This window comes from Cygnus atratus, chromosome 3 (assembly GCF_013377495.2).
Source record: "Cygnus atratus isolate AKBS03 ecotype Queensland, Australia chromosome 3, CAtr_DNAZoo_HiC_assembly, whole genome shotgun sequence".
Classification (NCBI taxonomy): Eukaryota; Metazoa; Chordata; class Aves; order Anseriformes; family Anatidae; genus Cygnus; species Cygnus atratus.
This window is the reverse complement of record NC_066364.1, coordinates 42,519,571-42,538,471: the sequence shown is the minus strand read 5'-3', so window position 1 is coordinate 42,538,471 and position 18,901 is coordinate 42,519,571. Positions and strand designations below refer to the sequence as shown.

General features: G+C 36.0%; 1 protein-coding gene across 11 annotated transcripts in view; it reads right to left on the bottom strand.

Annotated features, from left to right (window-relative positions):
• Positions 1-18,901, bottom strand: part of KLHL32 (kelch like family member 32) — a 122,467-nt gene that overhangs the window by 65,180 nt on the left and 38,386 nt on the right. For 9 of the 11 annotated variants that reach the window (XR_007708097.1, XM_035561763.2, XM_050709954.1 and 6 more), the window contains one exon: positions 4,559-4,666. Coding sequence is in view for 10 of the 11 variants with exons in the window: in XM_035561763.2 (XP_035417656.1) it covers positions 4,559-4,666 (108 nt within the window). In the remaining variant the exon portion in view is untranslated. Of the gene's footprint in view, positions 1-4,558; positions 4,667-13,768; positions 13,984-18,901 lie in introns of those variants that run through there. The other 2 variants (XM_035561766.2, XM_035561769.2) reach the window with 2 other exon arrangements.

Sequence of the window (18,901 nt, the reverse complement as noted above, 5' to 3'; positions counted from 1 at the left end):
AAGCACATAAAATACCTGAAAACAACATGAAGTTCTACATTTGTAACTAGAATGATATATTGATATCACCTTTAATAAAGACTGCTTCTATGTTAACATTTGGTGAGTAAAAGAAAATTTGCTGCTGTTGTTTTTGTTTTTTTTTAGTATGTAACTAACAAAAACATGAAGTCACAAAAGTAAGTTTAGAGTTTAAAGACTATTTTCAAATTATTATAAATGCAACTTTGTATGTGAATTTCAAGAAATGGAAACATTTCAACATTCTGTAGAAAGATTTGAAGGCTGCACTAATCTTGGGCTATCTAAGAAGATACCACAGCACAAGGAACACCAAAATTTGTTTTTGGAGAAATAACCGAACATAAAACAGCCCTTATACTAGGGCTACCTCTCTGATTCCTTCTTTTCTCCTTTGGTAATTTGAATAATTTTATAACTTCAGGGAGACAACTTACTTTTTATTAATACAAAAGCAAAACGTGATGGTTTAGAAAACGAAAACAGAGAACTGCCAGTTAGAAAATAGGAACTGGTCAGGAGAACTATGTATTAAGCCCATTGAGCTGCTGGTTTCCCACATGGCTTTTGGAAAGTTATTTACATCAGAGAATAAAATGATTTTTGAAGAAATAAAGTAAGGTCAGTGATTACTTGATTTTGTAATGTATTTTGAGGTCCTCAAACACAATTCTACCTAAATGCAAAATATAATTTATTACCATAGATTGAAGACAGATGATAGAATTTAATTACAAAGAAGAGAGATCCGAGTCTGCAAAGTGTTTCGGTATACATAGAACTCCAACTGTGTATTTGTATTTTTGTTGAATTAGGATCACAATCACCTACTGCAAATTAAAGCCACTGTTCTCATTTGATTCTTCTTTCTTGAAACTATACTCCTGCTCCTGTCAGATGACTCAAATGATGGTGTCACTTAAATAAAACATTAAAAAAAAATGTAGTTTGCTGGACCTGAATATGAGGAGGAATGCAAGAGTCTCATCTAAAATGAGGAGCCTCAGAATTTCACTTTAAGCCATGTATTCAGTCCTACTGGACTTATACTTCCTAAGACTCTGTTTTCAGCACTGAAACTTTTCAGAGGCCCAAAGATGGTCTTCTGATCAAAAGCAGCTTTTCTTGTAATGACGAGTGATTCACCATCCAGCTGAAATGGCTTAATCATGGGTTATCCCATTCCTCCATGTCTGATTATGCCTCTTGGTAAAAGAAGAGTTAAAGCTCAAAAACAAAAACAAGAAAAAAGTCAAAAAGAGCAGACAACAGTGCCCATAATTCCTTAACCCAGTGGTTAAGGCTCTTACTTAGAACGAATTATGAACTCCAAGCCCTGCCCCAAGAACTGTTTCCTTATATTAATATCTAAAATATTTCTGTCTTGATTGTATCTCATCTACCTCCATTCCAACACACATCTGATACTTGCAGAATGCCCCTGTGAGAAGGAAGGGTGAACAATCCAATTACTGAGATTGCTGCCACTTCGAAGTATGAGAGAATGACCCTAAAGCCATTTTATGAAGAAAGGAGAGAGACAACTACAAAAGGGAAAGAGCTGTATCACTGAACTGTGAATATGTGGAGTACATGGTAAAATGCCTGATCCAATAGGGAAGGTATTTAAGGCACATTTTATTTCAAACTTCAGTATGTCTTCATTTTTCAGCTTCACCCAAAAAGACTGAAGGAACTATCCATTAGACTACATTACAGTCAATCAGAAAAGTTTTCTTATTTTCAGACAATGTAGATTCAACTCCTTCAAAAAAAAGGGGGAAAATAAACCCCATTCTTTCATTAGGACATTACGGACATGGCAGTAAGAGCACCAAAAAATGATCACGATCCTGTATTAGGAAGGACAGTTAGGACAGTGACATGTAATTCCAAAAGAAAAATCATGCCTGCAAATCCTGACAAGAATCTGGAATTTCATCTTTGTAGGCATTGGATTTGGGCACTGTGGATTTGCAAGAGAAAACAAATCAGATTTGAGGTTCCTCTCTCTCTTGATGCAGAAAACAAGAAACCTTAGCATCCTCAAATTCATTATGGAATAAGAAACCATTAGCTGCATATCACAACACTCACTCACTAAATTCAACTTTTGCCTTGATCTTTTGCAATCACATATAACACTCTGGGAAGAGCCTGTCAAAGGGGCAATACCGCTCCAAATAAGCCTGCTGTATGCCTGTTTTAAGTAGATTGTCTGCTGAACAGCTGAGTAAGAAGAAAGGTCACTTTTGCCAAAGATTTCATTATTAGAGAACTACTGAGAGTCTAGCTGCACAGAACATGCTAATGAAATTGTATCCGTTTTTTGTCTCAACTTTACTCTTGAGAAAAAACGGATACAGCAACATCGCATTCTGCTACTATTCCTTTTGTGAGTTTTTATGCATTTCTATATCAACATTTCTTTGTTGTTATATGATAAGGGATCATAGTAATGCATTAATTCAGTTGGAATTCTTATATTATTTAAATCTAACTTCAGTCTTATTACAATCTTTTCTTCTATTGAAAAATCAATTTTCCCTTAAAAGCAAAAGATTTACAACGGTTATTACAATAAGGCACTGTCTGCCTCAGTACACAGGACGATAACATCAGTAATTTAAGTCCACAGTCACATTTCAAATAAAAAAAAATAATGCAAGGATATAAGAGATGGATATCAGATTGCAATATCACGCTAAAAATTAAATTTCTTAACTTTGATAATTTTAAACAACTGTAGGCATCAAATATTGCTATCATGCAATATTGAATATTTCCAGCAGATGTCTCCAATACACTGTTTTATACAGAAGGTTACATTTCAGTTAAAACACATTCAAACTGAATGCAGATTTAGCAAAATACTAAGGATCAAGGATAGAAGGCATATATTATTTACTAGGCAGCCGAGGATACTATCCCAGCAGCAAGGTGCGGTGGACTGTTGGCTTGCGGAAAACAAATCTGTCCTTTTGTGGTTCCCAATGTATTTTACACAGGTTTACTTAAGTTTCAATTTCGCCGAACAGTAGGGGAGCATACCTCTATTCACAGCAGACAGAAATGGTCACATACAGGTCCATTACAACCCATCTTTTCAAAATTGGCTTTACAAAGTGTATTTTGAATACTTCCATTTAGCAATAAGACTTCTCTTTTCAGAATCATAGGCCCATACTCTCTAATAACTTTGAGCATGGTTCAGGTGCTCAACAGCACAGGAAACATTCACCTTTACTATCAAAACATTCAAGTGAAAGAACACAAAACATACAGATGACAGGCCATACACTGATACCTTCAGCCGATTCAGTAACATGGTACGGTATCTTTCTGTTTTTCTCTCTCTCTTTCTTTCACTCTCTTTTTAATATCAAAGGGAAAGACTTGAATAAGCTGTGTTTTCCATAAAAGCAGAAACACAAGAATTTCAAGGGTTAATCTCTAAGGCCAATTGTAAACTATTAACTGTTTTGTGGCAATACATATAAATCTCTTATTTCTATTTAATTCCCTATTAAAAAAAAAAGGCCCCATACTCATACTGTAGTACAACCCATAACTAAATAATACAATAATATTAATATTATTATTATATAATATATATAATATTATATATATATTATAATATAATAATAATATGGAATAGTTAAATATGGATTTAAGCTTTTCTTTTCAAATTTAACATATTCAATTATTTTAGCAATAATTCCAGAAATCGTGTGTTTATCTAGAGCGTTAAAAATACACAGCAAAAACAGTGCATCTCCAAGCTGGGCATAAGAAGTTCTCAACTCACTGAACTGAGATGGCATCATATAGCAGTGCTGACCAGGTATACTGTGCATTGGCATGGCAGGAAACATACATGTTTTCTTTGTGCTGTTTTATTTTGTATCATTTTGGAGAGGGCAATAGGGGTGGGAATAGGAGCATCATTCCACATTCTCCAATTCTCCGAAGTTTTGTTTTGACTTATACACTAGTAACATGCTATCATAAAACATGAAAAAAAAAAAAAGTGCATTACCTATAAGCATTTACAGACACTTGGACTGCATCTGCCCAAAAAGTAAAATACTACATTTTCCCTCAGTTATAATTTTTCAAGCACAGCAATGGTTTATAAATATTTATTTTTAGAAAAGCACCTAGTCTGTTTTTCCTCCCATATTTAGCAGATAGATCAACTTATGTTAATTTTTATGAACAACCAGACCACCATAAAAGGGGCATAGGAGTCCTGTATGGTTCACTGCGTAGATACAATGCACATAAACAGTATATTTATTAGATAATCCGTCTTACAGGAAGAGAGGGGGACCACCAACCACCAGCCCAGCCACTCCCACACCACCATACAGACACACAGACACAGCAGTATATCCAAAATAAGATCTGTTAAACCAAAAGACCTTGTACTGGGCAGTGTGAATAATAATCATTTATAGTAGTTCTTTAAGGGTGATCTGTTATTATTGCAAATTGTTTTAACTTCTCTCTTTCAGTTTGAAGAACTGTACAGTACCTGTCCAGTATATGCAAAGTCCAGGGCTTGTTTTAAACCTAGGCTTGTGACACCATGCAAATTCACCTCATCAGCTTCACTTTCAACCATGCAGAGACTGAACATTGCCTAGGAAAAGAAAAGAAATGTTATTAAGAATTAGAAATAACCCCAGTGAAGGTCCAGGAAGAACAGGACTCATTTTTCCATCTTTGCTAACTCCTGTATTTCCTTGGAAAAGAATTCTAAATAGCAACTGACTTGTGAGTTAGAGTGAGATCTATAACAAGCGTTCAATACTTCCCCATAGCAATCAATATTGCAAAAGAGCCCTTTTCTCAATAAAGAAATACAGAAACTTGTTCTGAAAAAAAATGAAACAAATCACTTGGGCCCATGAATATATACTTCCTAAGTAATTTAGGTGAAATCAATGGGAACAGTCACACAATAAAGTATTGTTCAATAAAAATAACAAAAAAATGGACTTAGGAAAAAAATCCCTACAAACACTAGAACTAAAAACTATTATTATGAATAGTATCATTATATATAGGAAGGACAATAAGCCATACACAATTACTTGTATGGGACAAAGAGGCAATTAACACATCTTTTTTTAAATAATGCTCTCCAAGTATCACCTCAGACTGGAATGTGAACAATATAATACTCAAGTTATTGAAAGAAGAGTAAGGATGTAGGTTTAGGTGACTGCATATCCAACTTCCCTTTACTTCTTATTCACCCAGTTTCTCAGACCACATTAATCTTCCCAGAAAACCTACACCGAGGACTAGTACGGATTATATTGGACTTACCTACAAGTAACGATGAGAAAGGCAGCTGTCCCTTCATCCAGTCTTACTTTCCAGGACATCAGCCTTCAGTGCCTCCCTGCACTGAAGCAACCCTACTCAGTCTCTGGATCCCTGTAGGAATCTTTTTCTTCCCATCCCTGTTAAGTTTAAATTCCCATCTTTACCCCATGCTCTTCCCTGCCAGCCTGCACTCCTGTTGCATGTCCCTAATTATCACTCCTTCCCTCCTCTTGTCACTCCCATTCCCCAGTCCAATGCTCTTCCAAAAATGCAACCTTTACTTTTGCTACTCTCCCACACATTTAACAAGATACACCATTCTCAGTCTTTTGACAGTAAACTGTGAACAAATAAATTAAACAGTCCTACCATCTGTCATTGCTAGAGTCTAAACTTAGCCCCAGTTGGTTTTGTGTAAAGCTGTTAATACTCCTACGTAGGCTAGCAAACTTTACCTTGGAGAACTCCACTAAAGGAGCACTTGCTATGAATTATATACGTTCGTCTACTTTTGTGGCTAGTCTAGCTGATACCTGCAGAAGCTGAGGCAGTCAACAAGCACACTGGATTTCGTATATGCAACCTATCCACCAAGCACTGCTGAGTTTAAAGTTAAAAATAAGCCCTATCCTCTCCAACAGTTTATCACATGGCATTCACATAGACTCAGGCAGCTTCTTTCAAGAACTGAGAGTTTCTTGCAAATAAGTTATTTCTTCTGGAAGTGTTAGCCTTTTCATCATTAAAATACCATAATTTGACATAAATCTGTTGCCTGGAAGTCAGCCAGGATAAGCATTTTTGACATTTATCACATGGCCAGTCCTTGTCTTTTTGCAATTCTCATTGAAATACAGCGATAACAGCGCTCCTTCCAGAAATGTCAAACAGTTTAAAAGGTTTATCACACTAATGTAAGACACAGCCGTGAAACAGACCTAGATGTATACATGAAAAATATATATATAACAAGTTCAGACGTTTTCCTAATTCCTTTAAAAATGTAATCATGGCTGGACATTTCATTGTCATTTAGATGTATCAAGTGAAGTCTAATAGCTACTGTGAGGCTTCAGGGCTTGCCAGGAGCTGCAAGAAACCCATCAACCATCTGCTCCTTGTAAAAGCAGACCTCCAGTTTGCGTCTGGAAGAGAGAACTTGAGGCCAAAATGCAGCACCAGTTGACAACTAGCCACGCAACAAACATGGGCAAAGCCCTGCCCTGCATCCGAGACCCTTAAACACTTTTTGGGATGCAGTGCCTTCCAGCATATCTGAAAATAATGCTTCATTTGCATTTGTTAATTGCATAGAGACAATGCCAACAGCCATCAGTTTCATCCAAAGACATCCTCTGCATACTGGACAGGCTCAATGGAAAAATAAAGAAAATACTTCTTTACTAATGCTTATCCCCAGGGTTTTGGAAAGAGCTACAGCAAATCAGATATAAATGCAAGCCTACTCTGAATATAGCTACTGGACACCTTCCTAGTTCTCAAGTTGAGCCAACAAGGCTTGATCCAAGGTTTTTAGTCATAGCTACAACTAAACAAAAATAAACAAACAAACAAACACAACAACAACAACAAACAATGTCCTAACTAAAAGCCAGAATGTGTCACGTACACTTCTGAACTAGAAATTTAAGACATATCAACCACTTCTTGGATGCTGCTCCAAGCTTTGACGTTATAGCTCAAGTCAAGGGCTTACAACTGTTCCAGTGTGCCTCTTCCAACTCAACTTCCACCTTATTTCTGGGGGACAAATAAGCTTCAATCTTTTTTTTATAGAATGTAACCTTGTAACTCTCTCCCATTACAAATTTCTCCCTTGCACTAAACCCAGGTTGCTGCTCTTTGAACAACAGGGGTTATGTTTATGTTCATCAGTAGTGTGCTACAATGGAGTGGATTTGTAGAACAAAGAAGTTCCTTCCAAGAACCTAAGTTCATGCCAAATGTGTTTTTTTGAGGGTTTACGTCAGATTAACCATTGTCTGTACCCACCAGCACCTGTAGCATGATGGTTTAGTTTCATCCAAAAGTAATTAACAGGGACAATAAAAAAAAAAAAAAAAAAAAAAAAAACTTTACAAGTGAATTTCTGGTCCAGGTTAATATGCTGATATGAATATATCCAGAAGCATAGCTTTTCAAAGTCTTAACTCCCATTTCCATTGTGTTTAAGGGTTCAACTTTAAGATATAAAAAACTATGCCCTAGGAGCTCTTTCTGAAGTTCAGTACTTGAGATATTCTTCTGGTTAAGATGTTCTTCCAGTTCACATTTAATTGTCTGTATGTTCAAATTTGCACCCACTCTGGATTATTTATCATGTATGTCTATGCTGCTGTTGGAGCTACTAATATCACATACTTGAGTGTTGAAAAAGATATTATTTGTAAACACATTCTGTTAAGTCTATGACCTGTGATGTGGCACCAGCTATCCAGAGACTGTATGTAATACGTTGTCAGCACAGTTAACAGGTAGTTTTTCTGTTTATTTTCTACTTGGCTTTACTGGGGATGCTTGGTGAATGTTGTGAGATAGAAACATTTCTAACACTTAAACTTGTTACACTTTGAGTAGGGAAATATTTCAGTGGCCAATGGGAAGGGCTGCATATCTATTTCCTAAATTATCTGTTACAATATGGTAAAATGGAGTAACTACAGAATTTCCTACAATATTAGGGATAAACAGATTCACTGTTGGGCATAACTATCACAGCATAAATCATGCTCTCACCAAAAAGGATAAACTTCACATAGTAAAGTGACTTTAAATCACAGTATATGACAACCAGAAGTGCAATGCAAGACTTGAGACAAAAAAAAAAAAAAAAAAAATCACACCAGATATCTAAAAGAGGAATATTTAATGTCATTTTACCTACACTAAGCCTTTCAAAAGTATTTGTTAAGCACGAGCATGTTACCAGTAGTTTTGTGTTGTGTTACTACTCACAAGTGTCATGGTTAGGAGGTCTGATATTTTTAATTAAAATATGGGTTTTTCCTTGAAAAAAATAGAATGTTTTCTAAGCACCACACCAATGAACAACTATTTTCTTATAGTCAAATTTATACACTTACATATGCTTTGATGTGTTAGCAATGTGTCCTTAAGCTTTTGAATGTACAGTTACAGAGTATATCCTGCCTTGGAGAAATCAGGGAAAGTGTTCAAATTCTTGCACAAGAGTGAATTTACACTACCGCTAATAATGCTGTACCAAACATTTCATGCATCAGCTGTTGCTAATTCTATTAAGTAACAATTTGACCAGCTAGCACAGAGAAGTGTTGGGGCAGGTCATGTTTTGATTTAATCTGTGTGTAAGACTGGAACACAAAAGCAATGGCAACAATACATAGTTTAAAAAAGTTAATGAATGTTAAATAATGTGAAGCACACAAGCTAGATCCTGGGAAGAGTGCTGCTACATGTTTTTTGACAGACTGTCTGCAGCTGGTGGTCAACATACATCTGGACTGGAACTAGAAGAAAAAAAATTTCATTCACATTTATTTTTGCTAAGATATATTCCAAAATTCAGAAATATCTTGAGTATTCTGAAGCTCTTAAAAGTTCTTCTTCTAAGAATACCCTTTGCACTGATGCCATTGAAAGTGAAACAGTTGTGTCACTGTATGCATAGGTACTTCCCTCGCTATGAAAACAAACTTGTCATCTCAGATATTCATTACTAAATACACTTTTTTGGATAATACTCCATTGTCACACCAACTCCTGAATAAAGAGGGTAAAGTCTAACAACACCACCTGCCTACACAGCTCTCATGGGGTGGATTTGCACACCTTCATTACAACCAGATTCTTCATGCAGTGCCTGCAGAAAGCCTGCAAGTGCCTGCAAGGTACAAGGTGCTGCATGTTCTGCTTTCCCTGGCTGTACTACAGCAACTGCCTGAACATGGGAACCATCTAAAGAGCATCGTTACTTCATAAAGTTTCTATTCTGATCAAAGACTGAATGTCTCACAATGGGATAAGCTTTCAGGTACAGAGGAACACTTACATGAATCTCATCTGTAGACAAGGAATCACTTCAGTGATGAACTAATACAGGTTTTCATTGTAGTCTTACTAGATTTACATTTACAAACTATTCTACAGTACCACAACGATTCTAGAACAGTCCTTACACATGGCTTATTACTGCGCCTAAACTAGTGAACTCAAGGGGATGAGGCCACTGTCACAGGGACCGAGGTGTAATCGCCCACCATGCCTCATGAACACGGCCTTCGGCGCGGCTCTGGCCCCTGCCAGCCAGAGCCCTCTGAGGCAATGCCCAGGCCTCAGTCCATGCAGTACCTCAAGCCGTGGCTGTTCCAAAGGGATAAGGCCAAGATGTTTGCAGAGGGGAGGAGGTTTAGTCACACGGACCTAAGCCACGCTGCACCAGTTGCATTTAGGGACAGAAAACAAGCCTTTATCCATCTAATGTACTAGCACAGGCAGAGTCTAATAGAGCCGCGTGCTATCAGAACTGTAGCTGCCTGTAAGCCACAGGGCTGCAGCTTTATGTGCCATCTGCTACACAGAGCTCATTTTCTCTCATGGCGACCCTCTAAGTATTCTCTGGAAGTTTTTGACATTCAGTAACATTTATTTTTCAGGGAGCAACGCCAAAGCATTTAACTGCAAGATAAAGTCTGCAATGGTCCTCAGACAGTCCACATTTGGCTGAACTGAATTAGCCACCAGGAAAGTAGTCTCCTACACAGGAGAACCGAACTCTGCTTGATGATCCTCAGTGTCCTTACCAGCAGGCAAATTTCCTTCTCAGCCTGACAGTTTAAAGGTTTAATCTGGCATGAAAAAATATCTGCTTGACCATTGGCAGAATTTGAGCTTAGAAACCCAGTCTTTAATTCAGGCTGCCGTACTTGATTGTTATGCTTTTAACTGTAGAAATACATTGGTCATTAAATTCTGGCTTAAGACTTCTCCAACACCTAGAGAATGAGTTATGGTTGGGCTGTCAAACTCAGATTTCAGATGTATCTCTGAAAATGCTCTGAAGTTCTCTGCACTTAAATAGATCCATCAGTCCTTCTTTTAATGCAAAGCTAGTAGCCTACTTTATTTTTCTCTCAGTTATATTAAAAACAAGGCAATAAGAAAAACATCTCAGGTAGTTGTACAAGTGACAGGCAAGAAAAATAATGATATATAAAATCTTTAGACAAGTGCGTAATTCAAAATCAAACTTACCAGAAAAGTTACCAATTTTGGCTAAACATGAAATGTTAATTATTATAAGTTATTCATATAATTCAACAATGCTAATGTTTCATACTTTGCTTTAAAATACCTCTGCTTGGACAAAATAAAACCTTCTTTGAAAATGCCTTTTTTCCTCCAAGATGGTCATGAGTGTGGGCAGCACCCAAATTGCCAATATGTCAACTTCAGTTCCCTTTTTTACAACAAAGACAACTGATTAGAGGACCCATCTTTTCTTTCAGTTCCTTTAAATCTACAGGTCTTGCTCTGATATCCAATCAGTCAATGAGAGAACATTGTGGAAAATAAAGTGATTGCTTTCTTTAGTCAAGATTTTAATGAACTAAATCCGTCCCCCAAAAGAAAAGTGAAGATAATCCTCCTGCCATTCTGTGACAAGTGCTCTAGAATTCAGGGATCAGCATATACCCACCCAGTCACAAATGTCTCCACCTGAGCTCACATTTGTTTGAGATGCTGCAAACTAGGATGTAGCTAGCTACAAACTTCATTTCTGTGAAGCGGGCAGACACTTCATTACCCATAAAAAGAGAAAGGGGAGGAAACAGCCCTCCATTCTTCTTCTAATCTAGGCCTGAAACAGAATCAGAGCTAGTGAACTTCTGAGAGGAAAATGAAGGGCACGATCCTTGGATAAAAATAATCAAACTGTATTTGACAAAAGCAGCTCTCTGACATCTTGAAAATCTGACTTTGAAGATGAATAGCAAGTTGGTTGGCCTTTAATACACAGCACCTTGCAGTTTCACAGGTTTGCCCTCAGCAGCCAAAGGCACCTTTACAGAGCTGTTTACATAGAACACAAAATAAGACAAGAGCTCAACACTGGATGCAACACAACAACAGGTAAAGATGTGATCAGATCTGATGTAACTGGGCAGAACAGCCTGAGTAAATGATGCATAGCACAGTCATTGGTTCTAACTTCCTATGCTCAGCTTTTGCAGCTGCTTAGATTTTAAAAGCAAAATGCAAGATGGGTGTGAAACACCACCAAATCAGAATAATAATGTATACTTATTTTAATTTAACTGTAATAAATTAGACAAAAAGTGTCTAGATCCATTGATTTTTTTAATCAGTCATGCAGCTCTGCAACAACAGGTACAGACTCCTTCATAAAATACAACTTTAGGAATACAGAAACATGAAAAGAATATTAAAAATCCCCCAAATACAAATTGCTCGCTGTCAGAAACAGTGAGGTACAAAATTGCTCCTTGCCTTCGAGTCACTTTCTTACTTACTCAGATGATCCTATCTGTGACAGTAATGAGCTTGTCCCCATTTGTACGCATCAATCTTATAGCCTTGGCAGGCTTAGCAAGCCGTAAATCGTCAGAAAACAACTTAATCACATCGTACAATATTTTACACAAGTAAATACTTTCAGTGAATTCCATGCAACTCAGTGTCCTTTTAAAGGACAGAAACAGAATTATAAAACACGTACAGTCTCAGGAGACAAGTAAACAAATATAAAAAGAACAAATTGTTATACTTGAAAAGAATGGTGACCAAAATTTTAAGTGACTTACTACTAGTGACCTAGGTAGAAATAAACTGGAATTCTTCAGCTTTTATAAGCTTTCTGATGGGAGTTTAATATATACATACATGTACAATTTGAACACTGATACAAGTTCAAATAAATTACAGGAATATATTTGAAAGACATTGAAAACCATTAGGTGCTAATTTAAATCTGAAGAAAACCTGTTTAACATTTAAAAAGTGTTTAAAGGAAAGTAAAAATGTCATTAAATGAGCAATGATATGCTGTGTAAATACTGGATAGAAAGAAAATTGGTAAAATACTGGAAACTTGAGAGAATAGGAGAACAAATTGTCATTGGGGCCTGTAATAACAGTACGTAAAGATAGGCAGCTGTATAACAAAATTAAGTGAAAGTGTTTTGTGGATAATCAATAGATAGAAATAGATATGTTTAGACACCCATTTACAGGACTTAGCGTGATGAAATATCTTACTATCCTTTTATATTGTGGAGCCCAGAACTACACACAATATTCAAGGTGAGGCTGTATCAAGTATCCTTTCTACTCTGTAACTGTAGAGGAAGCCTAAACACTTAGCTTAGCCTAGATACCTAAAACAGGTGAAAACTTTAATCCTAAGTAATGGGTTGACTGAACTGAGGAATGAAAGCTGAAGAGACAGAAGTTAATTGCTTCCTTTCATTATATTCATCTTTAGAATTTCTTCTGTTTTCTTAAGATGAGTATTTCTGGAATGAAAACTACAAACCATAACAGCAAGGAGAAACTGAAAAATGTTTGCACCTTTAAGTGTGTTTCATGTGACAAATTATACGTATATAATTATATATAAAGAACCTGAGTTCTCTTTCACTTACCTGAATTCGTGTAAGTCATTTCTAGTTCAAAAGCCTTAGGGGTAAGTAGCTCTTTAAAAATAGTTGCAGACTGCCAATTATGACAGGCTGAATCCATACATAATGCCTTCCGTTTCCCTACCTTGACCTTCTTATGCTTATCCCTTGTTTCAGCTACATCAGCCCCAACCAACTTTTGTGATACATTCCAAATGGGAGATGAGCAAATGAACATCTAAATTACTGCCTTCAAGAAATGCCCTGGCTCTTCCAGTAATAAAAGTAAACTGTTCCATTGCATAGCAATAACCTCTGAAATATCTCAAAGCTCCCTCAGCAAGAATGTGAAGTGACTGAAATCTTTATTTTTCTTTGATTCACCTCTAAAAGCAACTTAAAATAAACCTAAGCTTTCAAAAAAAAACAAAAAACAGAGTAAACTGAGCTAATCTACAGTAACCCAAAAAAGAACATTTCCATCCTGCTTTGCTGTTCTCAAACATTGTTTTGATAACTATCTGCAGCCCTAGTCCTACGTCTACTACCACAGCCGAAGACCACTTGGATCCCCCCCACTAACACATAGCTCTGAACTGCACAAACTCTCGCTCAACCATGGTGTTATCAGTCAGGCAGCAAACACAGTAATCCCGGGATTCTTCAGAAGCATCTGAATTAGAAGCTGCATTCCCAGGGTGTTCATAGGGTTTCAGCAAGTCCAGGCTTGCTTCACACAGTGCAATACAAGTATCCCCCACTCAGCTTACCCTGTTATCTTTCATCCTTGACTCTAACTGGCAGTTAGAGCTTTTGCAACTGCGGTACCAGAGCCTGCCTTTACCTTCAGCTGTTGCTCTTGTGTCCAGAAATCCGACATATACTCTACTGTAAAAGGTATACCCATTTGCTGCACTTCCTCACAATCACAACCAGATAGAGAGAGTGGAAAGTTGGCACAGAGTGAACTAGCATTCTTGTAGTTCCTTTCATTGCAACACACTCAAAAAAGATGAACACACAGGATGTCAAGATGAACTAGCAGTGAGTTAGCCTCTGTGCACATGAGCTTACTCATCTCTTAAGTACAGAGTACTCTGTTAAAAATAAGTAAATAAATAATTGCTCCTACTTTCCCTGAAAAATTATCAGCTATATTTTAAGAACTCTGGTCAAAAGTTACAGGGAAAAAAAAAATCCTACCATTCTTTGCATAAATTAAACCGTAAGCATGCCATCCCACCCAGACTCTTTTATTACTGAACTCTACAGCTAAGATTCAAAATGAAACAAGCAGCTTATTTGGTAATCATATTACCTCCATAACTAACTTCTTCCACCCAATTCAGAAATACATCTGAAGAAAATAAAAAAACTAATACGTAGTTGTTAGACCTGAAGAAAACAGGACAATTCTGAAAATGAGCGAACATCTATTCTGTCTTTCAAGCAAGCTAATTGGTAAAGAACTATTATGAGTGTCATTGTCAAGGTTACCTATTTATCTTCTTGCACTGAATTTTTAAGATAACACTGTCGAGTACTGGTTTACTGTTTTAGAAGAGCAGAATTATCATCTCAAATTTCTGCCTCCACAATTCCACAATGATATTGCTTGAGTTCTTCTTTAAAATATTTTAAAATAGATAGGCATTTTCAGTAAATGCAGTGCTTTATTCAGATTCACTTCCCACAACATATTCATTTACTTCTATGTTCTTCTGTTTTACATCTTTTTCTTATCAGGAAACTGATTGTACTTCTCTGATGCATCATAGAAGCTATTAAGAAAGTAAACTAGCACTTAAGAGATCTTGAATCAATTTTCTACACTGCTCAGGGAACTCAGTTATGATGTGATACGTCAGTATTTTTTATTGCATGTGTAATTTTAAGCCTGTGGAATCTTACCAGCATCAATGGAACAACTTACAGTCTTAAATTCTTCCTGATTTGGTACCTAGTCTTATCTTTATATGGGTTGCTCAAATTTGTAAATATCCAGTCCTGAGACACATCTGTTTGGACTATAAAGTCTGTCAGGCCAAAACTTTCTCCTCTGCAGTTTGTACTAAAAGTATCACCTCAATGTTCGCGTAACAGTAATATTAAATAAATAACTCATAATCTATTTAATCCCCTTTGTAGTATTAACCTTTAGTTGTTCTTAACTTCCATGTTCTAATCCTTCATTACATAAGCAATATTGTTTCTTCTTTGCTGTTTTTACCTATAATAATAAAAAAAATCAGACTGAATAAACAAGAATCAAGGTACTACTTTGACAGATGACAGTCTGTATCAAATATTAACCACATTCTAGATATGTAACATACACTTATCTAAATAATCAATTTAATATGTAAATATTTCCTCACTGCATGTAAAAACATGGTTTGTTCTTCTCATAACTAACATGATAATTTTGTTTTGTTTTCCTCCCATTTTAAGCCTGTGTGTCCTAAATCAATCATAAGGCATGTCCTCTGGAGTCTCCTGCGCACTGAAAAAACATATCCATCAATACCAACTACACGAAATGTGATTAAGAGGCTTATTACATGATTCTTCTGAACAAGTTCTGTATAAACTCTCAGAGAAAATGTCACATAATGTCAATCATTGATAACTGAGCCTGCAGTAATACATCTGCTCAATGAAATCTATCTAAATATTGTTTTTTAAGCATTTGCCATTCAACTAAAATGAATCCTGTAAAATGAAAAGGTCAGCTCTCATTCCCAGTTTACGGGACTATATGGTTAAAGAGACGAAAAGAAATACAGGAGAAACTGAACAATATACAATTTTATGCACAGTACCTAAGGCTCGCGTTACTGTTAGCAAATTCCTTTGAACTTTTGCCATTTCTTTCAGTACATCAGTGTCAGACAGTGATATACTGCACCTAAGAGCATACCAAATCATTTATGTTATACACTTGTTACATTGCACTGTTAATACAGAGATACCACTTAGTAGCTTTAGAAACAAGTAACACAAATGGAAGTAAAGAGGTGCACTGCTGTTTAGAAGAGCTAAGAATGTGATTTGTGCACATTTGTTGGGAGCCACCCAGCAAGAACAAAGTAATTTTCTTGATTGTAACAAGGCACAGGGTCTTTACTTTCAGTCAAAATAAACAACTAGAGAAGCATTTTCTTACTAACAAGTTAAATTCTTGATTGAATATACATCAAATATAGTACATATTTTGATGATCGTACTCTTAATAGCCAGTATAAGATGACTTGTCCAAACTTCTGTTTAGATGCACAAACATAATTTGAGATACAAGTTAAAAGGACAGATCATTGCTTACTATTCCTTATGAGTTGCTAATGATTTCATCACTAAAAAGGCCTATGTTCAAAAGTAGCCTAAGTTATGTTGTAGAAACAATAATTCTACAATTATGTGCAATCCCATATCATAATAATAGTAATAAATAATAAATAATAAATAATAAATAAATAATAATAATAATAATAAGTGAACTACCACAGCTACAGTACCCTTAGTTTCACTATTGCAAAAGAAATGAGTCACTACAGGTGATTCTGAATGCTAAAATCACTTTCACTGTGGCAGAAGAAAGAAAACTGAATTGCAAGGACCGTGCCATGCAATGCATTGCAGAAATCTGCATTAACGTACAGCCTGTCCTAACAATAGTCACTCTTAAATAGGCCTGCCTTCTGGAATATAAAGGGAGCAGCATAACTAAAAACAGATTTTTTTTACAGCATCTCCAGTCAAGCACAGAAAAGTATGAGTCACATTTGCAAATTTTGGCTTAAATTGGTGTAATGCTTCCCAGTGAATGCATAAGCCTATTGTTCCTTTGATGATTTTAGCAAGTGATATCAAAACCAAGCTCAAAATAAAACTGGAATAAAAGTCAGCTCTTGAGCTAGCACTTTACCACAACACATTTCATTCCAGAAGGCAAACCTTCTTTATATTTTTGGGGGAAAAAAAAAAGAAAGAAAGAAAAAGAGAAAGTGTTGACACCTTTAAGAGGGGCTACTTTTAAAAGCAAACTCAACATAGCAAGACAAGAAGTTTCTCACCTCACAGTATGTAAGTCATAACTAAATAGTTGTACGGCAAAGTTTCATTTAGCAGAATTGGAATAACATAATCTTAGTTATTATAATTAGCTTCTAAGAAGCTAGTCATTATGTGACGTAAATGTCATTACACACTGAAATCCAAATGTACCAACCAATAGTAAACTGCAACAATTGTCTCCTATTCTGCAGCTTAACTGGAAAAGCATACTTGTTATGCGAGAAGCCTAATGCTGCAATTTGAAATGGTTCATTTTATGAAGGTTTGTGCCAGATACCTTTCATATCCAGCCCATTTTATGAAGGGTTAAACTAGGAACAGTTTATATCTTTCAAAAAAATCTTGTTTTCCATTATGACTATAAAACTATTTTCCATTATGATCACAGTATAACTTTGCTAAAGTACCACACCTAATACCCACTGATATCTTTATTAAGCTGTATGATACAAAGCCTAGAGAACAAAGCCAGCTCAATGACCAATTTTTTCTTTGGTTTTCCATATCCTTTTACTGAGAAAACCTACAACAGCAATTAAACATCAGCTATTTGGTAAATAGAAGAAGAATGTCTTGACTAACCAAGTTTTTGCTAATATTACAGTCATTTCTCACAGTAGCTTTCATCATCAGCTGAGCTCTGCCCTTGATCAGCTATCTCCTCTGGAACAAATGCCTCTATAAACTCATCTCTTCATTTTATTTTTAGTGGTCTACATTTGGCTGTTCTCATTTAACCTTTGACTTTTCCTTCACCTCTGACAAACAAAACCCCTCTAAAGTAACAAACCCCAATGATGCCAATTTAATTATTCCCAAAAATTCCACAGGCTTGATATCTACTCCTTTTGTGTTGAAATCAAATTCTGGAAAGGCAGGTACTTCAGTACCAGGTATGAGAGCTTCTAAAAACACAGATATTTTATAAGGTATCTAAATATCTAGTAATATTGCTTTCAAATGGGCTTTATGTACAGTTGTTACTTGCTTTTATAGCTGGTACTCTATAAATCTTGGAAGACCACATTCTTATTTCATCCATGCTCCTTGCATCCATGGAGCTGAGAATGCTCCACACAGCTGAAATGGTAAATGTTTTACTAGATTTTGAGTTTTGCGTACACATACACACACATGTAAAATTGCTTTTATACATGTAAAAGTAATAGCTATAGTCTACTGATGAAGAGAATGTTATACTGGGCTCTAACCATTACTTTTCCACAAAGTGTCAAAATCTTTTTTGTGAATCCAAAGTTCTTCAAAGGCCTTTAAAACGAAATATCCAAGAGAGGAAAGAAAAACAGAGGTCTTTGCCTGGATAAATGAGTGATTGAAGATGGGGAGGGGAAAATTTAAATAAAAAAATTAGAATAATAATAAATTAATAATAAAATAATAATAAAATAAAATAAAGTAAAATAAAATAAAATAAAATAAAATAGCTGGCCAGTTTTTACAGGGGAGTGTTGATTCCAGTGGAGCACATCAGTCTTGCATATTTAACATATCCAGAGACAATCTGGGAAAGGGTGAGACCAGTACAGCTACAGCATCCATTGAGACAAAGCTATTCCAATTAGTAAGGGCACAGGCAAAATGTGATAAACTGTGACAGTATTGCATGAGATGAGTGATTGGCCTAAAATTCAATGTAGAGTGATCCACATGAAAAAAAACATCTTAAATTTGAAAGTGATGGTGTCCCTCCTGAACATTACAGTTCAAAAGAGAAGTTTTGCAGTATGAGAGTTTCTTGAAGGTGTCAGTTCAGTACGCAGCAATGGTTAAAGAAAAAAAAAGTTTGAAAAAGTTTTAAAAAGCAATCA